The 12856-nt window shown below is 47.8% G+C and overlaps 1 protein-coding gene across 1 annotated transcript in view; it reads right to left on the bottom strand.

Moving 5' to 3' along the window:
- LRRC27 (leucine rich repeat containing 27) overlaps positions 1–9648 on the bottom strand; it is a 33228-nt gene extending 23580 nt beyond the window's left edge. The window contains exons 1-4 of the mRNA XM_006867480.1: positions 9540–9648; positions 7905–8098; positions 7485–7615; positions 3326–3384 (exon numbers count right to left, since the gene is read on the bottom strand). Of these exons, the coding sequence (XP_006867542.1) occupies positions 3326–3384; positions 7485–7615; positions 7905–8098; positions 9540–9648 (493 nt within the window). The remainder of the gene's footprint in view (positions 1–3325; positions 3385–7484; positions 7616–7904; positions 8099–9539) is intronic.
- Between the last annotated feature and the right edge of the window lie 3208 nt (positions 9649–12856).

The raw sequence follows: 12856 nt of genomic DNA, 5'->3' as shown, positions 1-12856 counted from the left end.
TCTATTTCATCCTCACTGGCTTTAGTGGTTGGTCCATAAATTTGAATAATAGTGGTATTAACTGGGCTTCCTGTAGGTGCATGGATATTATCCTATCACAGACAGCATTGTACCTCATGACTGATCTGGATATGTCCTTTGTGACAATGAATGCAACACCATTCCTCATCTTTCACCCAAGATCCATCACACATCAATAATGGTATCCCTCATTCCACATCCTTGTGAGTCCAACTTGAATTTCTGAGTTCCGTCAATGTACTGCTAAGACAGTTCTGAATGATCTTCAGCAAAAATTTACTTGAGTGATAAATTAATGATATTGTTTGATAATTTCTGCATTCTGTGGAGTCATCTTCTTTGAAATGGGCATGTGATAGGTCCAGATGGTAGGTTTGGATAGGGATATTTGGATACGGAGTGGTCATCCCAATTTCAAGGCATAAACAAGTGAATGTCTTCAGCATTGCATTGGTTTGCTGAAACATCTCAGTTGGGGTCTCCTCAGTTCCTGCCGCCTTGTTTTCACCGTTGCCACGAGTGCAGCTAGGATTTCTTCCTTCAGTGCAATCAGTTCTTGCGCACCTGCTCCCTCCTGAAGCGGAGCAACGCTGACCAGTTCTTTTTGGCACAGTGATTCTTCTTTTGATGCATCCCGAATCATTCAGTATTTTACCCATGTTGTTGCTCGGTTCTGACTCACAGCCACCCTGTGCACAACAGAACATACCGCTGCCCAATCCTGTGCCACCCTCACAATCGTTATGCTGAGGCACATGGCTGCTGCCACTGTGCCAACCCACCTTGTTGAGGGTCTCCCTCCGCTGCCCATGCAATGCTTCAACACTGCACATCGAGGTTTGAGTTTTTTCTTCAGTTCTTGCCTTTTGGGTTTCTAACTCCAGGTCTTTGCATATTCATTATAGTACTTTACTCCATCTTCTCCAGACACCCTTGGAAATTTTCTGTTCAGTTTTTTGACTGCATCATTTCTTCCACTTGCTTTAGCTAATCTGTGTTCAAGAGCAAGTTTCAGAGTCTCTTCTGACATCCATTTTGGTCTTGTCTCCTTAATGACCTTCTGCTTTCTTCATGTATGATGTCCTTGACATCATCCCACAATTGGCCTGTTTTTTGGTCATTAGTGTTCAATGAGTCAAATCTATTATTGAGATGGTCTCTCAATTCAGATGGGATATATTCAAGGTCATACTTTGGCTCTCATTTTAATTTACATCAACTTCAACTTGAACTAGCATATGAGCAATTGATGGTGTGTTCCACATTTGTCCCCTGGACTTGTTCTGACTGATGACCTTGAGCTTCTCCATTGTCTCTTCCCACAAATGTAGTCTACTTAATTCCTGTGGATCCCATCTGGCGAGGACAGTATTTAAAATACTCATCTTCAGACCCAGACTATGGGGTATACTATCTAGAAGAGCCCCAGGAGAAAACGGTGAGATCAGTCCCCAGAGGAGCTATACTGTAGTGTCTAAAATGTGAAATTCCCATGGCATGCAAAGAAACAGGTAAGTGTGACCCATACCAAGCATGCAGTAACTGCCTGAAAGAGACCAGGTGTCAGATTTAACAGCACAAACTTGAGAATAAATAGGGTCACAGAACTAAGGAAACCAGAATCATGCATGTGAAGAATGATAACCGTGTCCCATGAGTCCCCACGGCCGCTGCGTCAGTCCGGACTCACAGCAACCCCACAGGACACAGCTACTTCATAGGGTTTCCGTGGCTGCCAATCAGAAGCAGACCACCTCGTTTTCCTCCTGCCGAGTGGCTGATGTGTACAACACGTTGACCTTTCGGTTAGCTGTCCGATGCTTACCCCACTGCACCACCAGGAACCCATTTATAGCAGATGAAACACTGCCCAGCCCTGGGCTGGCCTCACAATCGATGTTACATTTGAGCTCGTTGTTGTGGTCACTCTGTCACTCCAGCTCATGGGGGTGGGGGTGGGGCTCTTACTCTTTTTTTTGATGACTCTCTACGTTATTAAGCACGCACGATGTCCTTTTGCATAACTGGTCCCTCCGGAAAACCTGCCCAAAGTACTTGAGACAAAATCTCACCATTCCTGTTTCTAAGGAGTAATCTGGCTGTACTTCTTCCAAGACAGATTCATCCATTCTTCTGGAGGTCCATGGGACTTTCAGCAGTCTTCATCAACACCTCAGTTCATATGCATCAGCTCTTCTCTGGTCCTCCTTATTCACTGTCCAGCTTTCACGTGCATATGAGACGACTGAAAATACCTGGGCTTGGGTCAGGCACACCTCAGTCCTCAAAGTCACACCTTTGCTCTTGAACACTTACAGAGACCTTGTGCAGAAGATGTGCTCAGTGCTTTGTTTAATTCTTAACTGCTGCTTGCAGGAGCATTGATTATGGATCCAAGGAAAACGAACTCCGCGACAACTTTCATCTTTTCTGCATGTACTATGATGCTGCTTATTGGTCCATTTGTGAGGGGTTTTGTCTTCTTTGCCTTGAGCTGTAACCCATACTGAAGGATGTATTCTTTGGACTTGATCACAAGTGTTACAAGTCCTCTTTGCTCTCAGCAAACAAGGTCGCGTCATCTGCATACTGTAGGTTGTTAATGAACTTTCCTTCAATCCTACTGCCTTGTTCTTCATACAGTCCTGCTTCCCAGAGTATTTGCTCAGCAAATAATAAGGAGTAGGAATTTTTAAAAAAGAACAAATGGCAATTCCGGAGTTAAAAAGTATAGAAACTGGAATAAAACATTCACCAGAGGGGCTTAAAAGTAGATTTGGATTGATAAAAGAAATAATTAGCAAACATTAGGACAGATCAGTAGAAATTATGTAAGCTGAAAACAAGAGACAAAAACCTAGCAAACGAGGTACACAAAAATAAATCAATGCCATGACCAAGTCCCAGGAATAAATTCTGGGACAATTTATGTTTTCACAATAGGACGACAAAGGTAAGGGCAATGTCGTCTTTCCTTAAACTGTGCTTTGGGTGCCAAGATCTTTATTTATTATTCTTCCTTTAATCTACCACCTGCAAACTATTATAATCAATTCTGACCCTTAGTAACTGCTGACTATGTCAGTCAGACCTTTATAGGCTGAACAGCCAGGTAATAAATAATGAGACATTAACAGCTCTTGTGGGCTGTATTGTCTTAGGGTCCTGGCAGGTCAGAGTTAGAGGTGATGTTAAATGTCACTTGGCCACACTTCTGTGCCATGCCCTTATTTCCAGCGCAGGTGCCATTAACTTCAAAGGCAGCATTTAAAAGTTGTCTTCATTTCATTGTTGTAATACTTACCTAGTTCCACAGGTAACATTTTGATAGGATTTCGTTCTAAAAGTAACGTTTTCAAATGCCTTCAAAACAAAACAAAATTGTAATTTTGAGAGCAGAAAATTAAACGATCACCCTTAAAATATTCCACAAATCTCTTCACTTTCCTCCTGTTTAAAGGAGCAGTTTAACTAGAGATACACATACTTTGTAGTAGTTACGAATCGGGCTGCTAATCTCACAGTCAGCAGTTTGAAATTACCAGCTGTTCCACGGGAGAAAGATGAGGCTTTCTGCTCCCGTAAAGATTTATAGCCTCGGAAACCCTGTACAGGGTTGCTATGAGTTGGAACCAACTCCCCGGCACATAACAACAACACATATTTACTGTAATGCAGACATACACGTTCATGTATTATAGACACACACACGTGTCTACAAAACCAGATGATCAAGCCAGGCTTTCTCAACCTCAGCACTGCGGGCCTTTGGAACCAGATATAAAAAGTTGCAGGGCCATCCTGGGAATTGTAAGGTTGGAAACACTCTCAGCCTCCACTCACTACATGAGTAACACCTCCAGAGTGGTGGTAACCATACATGCCTCTAGAAATTGCAAAAGCTATCCCTGGAGGAGAGCCCCTGACTCGGGCTAGTGTACCCTAACCAGATACTAGTACCCCTGGAAGAGAGCCCCTGACTCGGGTTAGTCAACCCTAACCAGATACTAGTAACCCTGGAAGAGAGCCCCTGACTCGGTCTAGTACACCCTAACCAGATACTAGTAACCGTGGAGGAGAGCCCCTGACTCGGGCTAGTGAACCCTAACCAGATACTATTATCCCTGGAGGAGAGTCCCTGACTCGGGCTAGTGAACCCTAACCAGATACTAGTATCCCTGAGATATGTTTGAGGAAGTTTGGTTCTCAGAGTTGCTTTGTGGAGAAGGCCACTGTCCTGATCCTGCGTCCTGCTCTGGGATGAGTGGCCCAGACCCATAGGTGAAGAACTCCCAGCAGTCTCACGGTCAGGAATCGGGTTTTCAGGTGGTGTTTCCTACATGGCTCTGAGGACGACCCGTCTCTCCTTTGACACCTATTGTTGTTAAGTGCCGTCGAGTCGGTTCCGACCCATAGCGACCCTTGTACAGGGTTTCCGAGGGTGTAAATCTTTACGGGAGTAGAAAGCCTCATCTTTCTCCCGCGGAGCGGCTGGTAGTTTCGAACCGCTGACCTTAAGGTTCGCAGCCCGATTCGTAACCACTACGCTACCAGAGACACCTATTACCACCCAGGAACTAATGTTCTGAGTGAGTTCATCAGAAGACTCTGCCAGCGTCAATACGGGCTGTTTCTGTTTTGAGTCTTCTGTTTCTCAGTCTTCTCTTAAGGGTAGAGTCATTTCGGCACATTCCTGTTCATCTTCACCCCATTCTCCTCAGAAGTCCTCATATAGCACTGACAGCCTGCATCTGACCCTCTCCCTGGACTCTGGTAACACAGTTCCACTACTACATAGTGTGTGTGTGTGTGTGTGTGTGAAGGAGAGAGAGTATAAAGTCCTTGGAGACTGAGGCTCTATATTTTGCTTCTTTTAATCTCTTGCTGACCTCCCTCTTAAACGTATAGTGCCTTCTCTTTCATCCAAGTGTGTGTCTGTCCTCTAGCCAACAATTTCTTACCAAATCTAGCACAAAATATATCAGAGAGAGAGAGGAGGAAGGAGGGAGGGAGGCATGTTTACCAACTACTAACATCCAAGTATGGATCCTGGGGTGACACTATAGGCTTAGCACTGGACTGTGGACTGTAAGATCAGCAGTTCAATCCCATCAGCGAATCCTCAGAAACCCTATAGAGATTCATTATGAGTCAGAACCGACTCAATGGAACTTAAAAAACCAGCAACATCAAAGTCAATAAGGGATTTTTCACCTTTCTTATATAGTTAGATACCCTTGTGCATGTTTTCAATCCGTTCTGCTGTGCATGGGGTCGCTATGAGTTGGTTCCGACAACTACAACAACAACAAATCCCTTAAAAACTCTAGTAGCATAGTGGATTATGAGCTGAGCTGTTAACCAAAAGGTCAGTAGTTCGAATCTACCAGTCGCTCCTTGGGAGAAAGATAATGAATTCTGCTCCCGTAAAGAGTGACAGCTTTGGAAACCCTATATAGGGTTGCTGTAAGTCAGAACTGACTCCCCAGCACAAAACCACCACCACCACCACCACTAATCCCTTTTAAAAATCACCAGTAATTCTAAGTTTACCCACTCATCATTTCACTTCACTTTCAGTTGAGCATATAAACCTCTCTATGGAATTGGATTTGTTTGTCTAAGGCTGCATATGACTCGGTCACCATTTTTTTCCCATCTTCTCTTCCTTAGCAAGCTCCCACATCCCAGACATTGAGAAGGGCAGAAAATGAATACTGTCACTGTTTTCACTATGCTTTTTGAAAAGATTAAGGCTTTTAATAAGCCCATAATTACTTAAAATTCTTAATTAATATGTTTCAGCGCTTCAGCAAGCTGATCTAATTTAATGATATAATGAGTTATAAATCTTAAACCCCATTACACAGCTGGCTTTGACTGGCTGTCAAGGACTCCCCAAACTTGAGAGCTGTGCTTATTTTAGGAAAATGTGCAAAGATGCCTTCGTTATGGTTACCCTCTGAGTAGCAAGTGCTTTCCAGAGCTGGGTGTTAAGGCAGCAATTTGTGGACCAAGGCCTTCCACTGTTCGAAGCACCAAAGACCTGAGCCCTCTCCCACTGCCCTGGACTTTGAGCTCAGAAGACCCACAAGGCCACGTGGCTCACGCTCTGAGGGACAGGGTGGTCCAGCAGAGGCCAGCAGCATCTGGTTGGAGGCCAAGAACCTTATCCTCCTAGTTGTCATGTCTGTGCGCCCAGGGGCAAAACTCACAGCTGGCAAACTGCACCACTAAATTAAACTAAACTACGCTAAGCGTGCTGCACAACTGGGGAGCCGCCCCTGGACACCTCCCTTCCTCTTAGGCCCCGCATCCAACCATCAGCTTGAGAATCTCACTGTCATATCACCCCCAGCCTCCTGTCTCCCTCTGTCCACTGCAGGGCCTCCTAGCTGCCCCACCCCTGCCCAGCCCACTCCCCGATGATTTGTCACATACTCTTGCTTTCCTCCTGAGCCTGGACAAAGGTGGCTTCATCAGGGGGGCCTTCCCAGACCTCCCTGTCTAAGCAGCGTCGCCCTGGTCAGCCTCCACTGCTCGGAGCATCCATCCCAAACACACATCGAGCCCTTGCTTGCTCGTGATCTGTTTCTGTGTTCCCTACTGGACTGCAGCTCTCCAGGTGCCCAGCGCCGGCCCAGTGCCATAAGTGGACATTCCTAGTGAAGTCTTTACCTCGGCCACACCTTGATGAAGCTAACGGGCCAGGCAGCACAGGTTTCTGAGATCCCAGAGTGGGAGGTGTCCTTCATGTGAACAGGTGAGGAGATGGGGCGGGACCCTTCGAAAGAAGAATCAGTCACTCATGTCCCCACAGGGCTAGACTGGCCCCTCCCAAGGAAGCCACTGTGCTCCTGGGAGGCTGTGCCCTCGCTGGCAGAGGGGCAGGCAGCTAGTTCAGTTAACCTGGTGTTGAGGTTCTCATACCTAACGGGGTGAAAGTTCCATGGCTGCTGGGGAGGGCCTTGTGAGGGGAAGAAGGGGGCGGAGTCTTGCAGGGGTGGGCAGGAGTATGTTCTAGAATGGGGAGCTAGAGCTAGGGACTGTCTGCAAGAGGAGGGGCAGAGCCACACACTACTTGCTCTGAGGGGTTCAGATTTTCCCCATGGGACGAAGTTCTCAAGATTTACCAGGAAACAGCACACTCAGGTCCGCAGGAGTAGAGTCAGAGTAGGGACTTAACCTCCCTTATGTGCATTGGGATCCTTCAGGCTGCGCGGCATGGTGTTCCATTCCAGAGTGAGAGGGACTGCCCGACAAAGGGGCCCTAGTTACTGGCGTTCTTGGTGGCACTAAGTCCCTACACAATCTGCTAGCCTTCACACCTCTCAGTTAGTTGCCTCTGAATACACCATTAAATGCTTCTATTCTGACTTTACAATGCAATGACCCCAAACCAGGCATTCTGTACATTTGAAGGGCAGAATGGAAAAATCTAGAAATATCAACATATAGCTTACTTGTGCGATCCAATCCCCGAAGGAAGAGCTTTAATCTTATTAAACCGGAGGTCTAGCCAGCTCAGTTTGGGCAGTAACTGAAAGAAGTCTTGCGGAATCACACAGAGGGCATTTCTCTGAAGATGCAATTGCTTACGGAGGAAAGAAACGAGAAATAGGGAATGTTTTTTCAACCAACACAGAACACTTGATTTCAAAACATCTTCGACCCAAAAAGCATCTAGCACCTGCGATCATCCATGCCAGAGAAAGATGAGGCTTTGCCTAATAGTGTTTGAGGGTCAGGCTACCTGGCACTTCTTAAATCATTTTTCTCCTTCCTAAGAAGATCCCCAGCACTTCTCTCTCCTAAAGAGAAGCCGGCACGTAAAAGGCCCAGGGTTGAGGTGACGTTCTGTTCCTGAGGAGCAACCGACTTACTTTCAAGTTGGGGACTCTGAAGACCTCCCCTAACTGCTGGAGGCCAGTGTGACTCAAATCTAACACCAGTAAGGGAGAGAAGGGGTCCCTGGCGGCGGGGGTAGGCTCAGTCCTGGATCTGCCAGCACCATTCTCTTGGTCATCAGCAGCCCCTTGGAGAACTCGGTGATCGCAGCTCCCCTCCATCTGTCCACCTTGAGGAAGGGGCACTCCAGCCACCCACGTTCATCCTCCCTGGTCTGCAGTCACCTGGGAAAAAAGGACAACTAAGTGTGCCCCTGCAGTCACAAACAGAATACAAAAAGACAGTCTCAGTGACTGACCAACCAAGTGTGCAAATACAGTAACACTCAGAGAACCGACAGCTACACGGAGCAGTGAAGCAAGCCATCATTTGTAACGAATCGTTTCCTACATTTGTAGAAAACGGCAGTACAACATCAGATTAACATTCTCTCCCCCTCACTTTAGACATGAGGCCCAAGACTTCACTTTAACACTTGAAAAGCACAATGATGCAAAATGGGAATGGAGATTTTAAGAATGAAGGCGGGCGAGAGAATTTTAAAGTCTGGATGCCAATGGTATCCCTTTCATAAAAAGTGTGGAGAGGGACCCCTGAGTTTGTCTGGTCCCTTGTTGCTCCTGTGGCTCTGGCCCATTCATAGTACCCTCTAAGCTGCTTGAGGACTCCTGATGTGCGTTGCAGGATAAACTGGATTTCCAGTCACAAGGTTGATGGTTCAAACCCACCAGCTGTTCTTCAGAAACCCTGCACAGGGTCACTATGAGTCAGAATTGACTCCACAGCCCCTAACAACACTAAGCTGCATGAGGCGAGAGGTCTAGGCACACCACCAGCTTTGTTGACCATTTGGCCAGATGACCAGCATTGGATCTGGCTAGCTGTTAGGTGCTGGAGAAATATTTGTTAAAAGAAAAAGTTAAAATTTAGTTTGTTCGGCTATACTTTTGCTCAACACTAAATTCAAGAACCTTACTCACTACAATTTCATCCAGTGAGGCACATTTCCATTCCTAATTTCCATACAGTTTATCCAGCTGTATAATTAACACGTGAATTTACTGAACGGCTACCCTTCATTTTAACACAATCCACGGGCCAACTCAGTAATTGATACATGTGGCATCATTTCATCCCCATTTTAGAGATGAAGATGAATTCAGGTTAGTTAAGAACTTGCCGCAATTAATTAGAGTGGGGGGTGGGGGGTGGGCAGAGGCGTGACGCCCAGGTGTGTGTGATTTCAGGAATCGCCCTGGCTGCTTGCATTCCATAGGGTCTTTTTGAGGCACAAGTTGAAGGGCGATGGGGCTTGGGACCTAGGAAGGAGCCGGACGGTAGGGCCCCGCGCAGCCGAGGAGGTTAACGCCAAAGATCGCAGCGTGCCCTGCCTCAGCTTCCCATCCCAGCTAGGCTAAATGTTTTGGTCCTCACGTTCCAGGCCTGACGGGGCACAGCGACTTGGTCACTGGACTATGGGACCCGGCACGAGGAACCACAGGCAAGACCTTCTTCAGCTCCCCATACCGCGATCTCCGTCTTGGAGCACCCCCATTCCGGTCCCGGCGCCCCTAGATCACGATCCTTGCTCTCCGCATCTCAGATCTTACGTCCCTCATCCCGGTCCGACAGCCCACACTCCCCAATCCCATACCGGAGCCCTCGATCCCCGTTCCGGCGCCCCCACTCCGATCCCGCCCCCCGCCCCGACTCCCCCATTCCCACTCAATCCCTGTCCTGAAACTCCCGATCCCTGTCCCGACGTCCCCGTAATCACTTGCAGCATCCCGGCAATCCCGGAGCAGTGAGACCATCAACGGAGGAGGCCTCGAGCCCCAACAGTCGCCATGGAGACGCGACGCTGTACGGCGGCCCGTAGGTGCCACACTATGCGCAAGGCTATCGTACGTCTGCGCACAGTGACGCCTCGCTGGCTGCAGCCTGTTGGCGGCCTGCTGGGCTGTGGCTGCGGCTGTAGATCCCGGGGTCTACGGGCGCGTGGTCCATGGATCCACAATCTCTGGATGACTCAGAGAGAAAGAAAGAGGGACCAGAAGGCTTGCAGACTCAGGCGATGGAAGACGAGCCCTCCCTGAGGAAGCCACCTGAAGTGAACCCCAAGGTGGAGGGAGGCTGGCGAGGCAGGAGGCTGAAGAGCATCTGGGCCCAGGGACCTTGTGTAGAGCCGGGAGCGGCCTCAGAAGGTACCTGGGGCGCACACAGGCGGCGAGCCATTGGAAATAGATGTAATTTTAGCGCCAGCAAGAAGCTGGACTCACGTCCCTCCCTGTTTATTCACAGACCACTACCGTAGCAGTAGTGTTTTATTATCTCAGCCTCTCTTCATAAAGGTTCTGGCCCCAGGTTTGAATACTCTTGGTGGCTGTTCAGAACTGAACTGCGCCTCAGGCACCTGGCTTGCCTGGGACCCAGCGTGTCGGTCCTTCCGTTTAGGTCCCCTGCAGGTTTCTTTGAAACTTCTTTTTAAAGTGATCTTTTGTAGACCTTGTAGTAGGGGTTGTGGGAGGAAACTGAAACCCCATCTTGTCCAGAGAAAATAAATGTTCTTCCAATAAAGGAAACGATTTTGCTCTATCTTATATTTTTCTGTTGAATACCTTGGTATGAGACCGTGACAAGGTTACATTTGATATTTCTCCAATAATTAATCATCTTCTCCACTAAAAAAAACACCCCAAACCCAACAACCTTGAAATCTACTTTATAGAAAATTGAAATCCAGGACAATCAGCGTCCGAGATAAGTTCCTGAGGAATTCCAATGGCCCTAGTTTGTGAATGTGAAAATGTTCAAAACACCTGGAACAGTGAATTCCGATTTATGCTCTGGTGTGTGTTCTGTGGCCGTCACTATAAATGGGGACAGCTGGAACACAATTAAGACTGCAAAGAAAGAATGACTTCCATCTCCCCTGGAACTCCATCCCGGAACAACAGAGAATTGGACCGTGGAGAGACACAGCCTTTGGACATCGGTGGAAATTTGGGGATTGGGGGAAGATGGAGAGGGTATCCTCTGGTCCTTCCGAGGGGGCAGTGAGGTGAATCTGTAATGGACTCTCCACCAGTCTAAATAGTGAGATTGTCTCTAACCCCGAGAGACTGTGGATTCTCCCAGCAACCCTCACTGTGCCAGTTCTGTGGCTTTGGGGCATCCAGTGGCCCAACCCCCTTCACACACACACACACACACACACACACACACACACCCCAGGCTTCTGTTAAGACAGGGACAGGACACCGGCTTCCCCACAGTCCCCTCTGCCTGCTCTCATACTCCACGGTGCCATGCCCCATCTCATACTCCAAGGTGACCCCTCTTGAAACTCAGAAGGCACATTCACAGGAAGAAGGACCTACTGAAGGCTTGGGGGAGGAGCGTCTGTATCCCAGCAAAGCCACAACCTTGAGTGGGATGAGATTAGACCCCCCCAGGGAGTATGGTGGGCCCTTCCCTCACTGGCCACTGTCCCTCTCCACCTTTCTGGCGTCTGGTTCAGCACTCATCTCCTTTCCTTCCTTTCTCCAGTTGAAATACATTCTCCCTCTTGGTCTATCTCCTCCAGTGATACCTGTACACTGCCTGGATCTTTTTCAGACCACAGTAGACTCTCAGGCATGACTCACCTTTTGGCCCCTTCCAGAGCCCCCTTTCTTCCTGCAAGCTCACCAACACACTGAGAGTGTTGGTGTCTGCGGGACCTTGTGGGACGCCTTTCCAGGTGTCCTCTTGCCGAGAGGTCAGCAGAGGCCACGCAGACTCCCAAGGGTGGAGTCTGTGCCCTGAGTCAGCATAGTACCCTGTTTCCAAGTGTGAGAAGGAGGGAGCCACTGCCACCAATGTGTGAGCCCAATAAACTACCCAAGGCATAAGTGTCTGTCCCCATCTGCCCAACAGCTCTTTGTTGTTATTGTTATTCTATTGCTACATCACAGCCACATTACAACACTTCCTGGTAAACAGCCCATTCTAACACAGACAGTGGCGACAGTATCGAAACAGGCAAGGTTTCTGTCATGGTTCTCCAGTGCTGCTATAACAGACACAAGTGGATGCCACATGTCCCTCTCTGCTCACGGGTCTCTCCTTTGATCTCGTGTGAGATAAATGGTGTTGCGTGCCGCATCCCTGGGAATCTCCTGCACATCAGATCAGGGCCCTGGTGGGGTTAAAGGTGGCATATCCCACCCTGCACCTCACCCTTAATCCTCTTAGTGAATTACCACATCCCATCACCTCATGGGGGATGATCACATGACTACCACAATACATCATTACACATCCGTCAGACCACTGAGAACCATGGTGACACTAAGCAGACACACACTTTGGGTGGACATAATTCAATCCAGGACACTTTTAGAAAACAAACACTCCCTTAATTAAATTAACCTTGTGAGATGGGGCTTCAGACCAGCCTGTGATGGGCTTTCAAGGCTGGGATAGTCAAGCTTCTCTTGTTTTAGTCTCTATTGTTTTGCAACCAATGACCACAAACTTAGTGGCATGCTGCTGTTGTTGTTGTTGTTGTTGTTAGGTGCTGTTGAGTCTATTCCAAATATTCATACAGACCCCGTGCATGACAAAATAAAACACTGCCTGGCACTGCACCAACCTCACAGTTTCAGGATTGAGGCCTTTGTTGCTGCCACCACGTCATTCCATCTTGTTTGGGGTCTTGCTCATTTTTGCTGACTCCACTTTACCAAGCATAATGTCCTTTTCCAGGGACTGGTCCCTACTAATAGCATGTCCAAAGTATGAGAGATGAAGTCTGAACCACCCTGGCTTCTTATGAACGTTCTTCACTGCACTCCTTCCAACACAGATCTGTTTGTTCTTTTGGCAGTCCATGGTACTTTCAATATTCTTCTCCAATATCATAATTTAAATGCATTGATTCTTC

The sequence above is a fragment of the Chrysochloris asiatica genome, unplaced genomic scaffold, assembly GCF_000296735.1.
Source record: "Chrysochloris asiatica unplaced genomic scaffold, ChrAsi1.0 scaffold00105, whole genome shotgun sequence".
Classification (NCBI taxonomy): Eukaryota; Metazoa; Chordata; class Mammalia; order Afrosoricida; family Chrysochloridae; genus Chrysochloris; species Chrysochloris asiatica.
The sequence above is the reverse complement of the archived record's forward strand: the minus strand, read 5'-3'. Positions and strand labels throughout refer to the sequence as shown.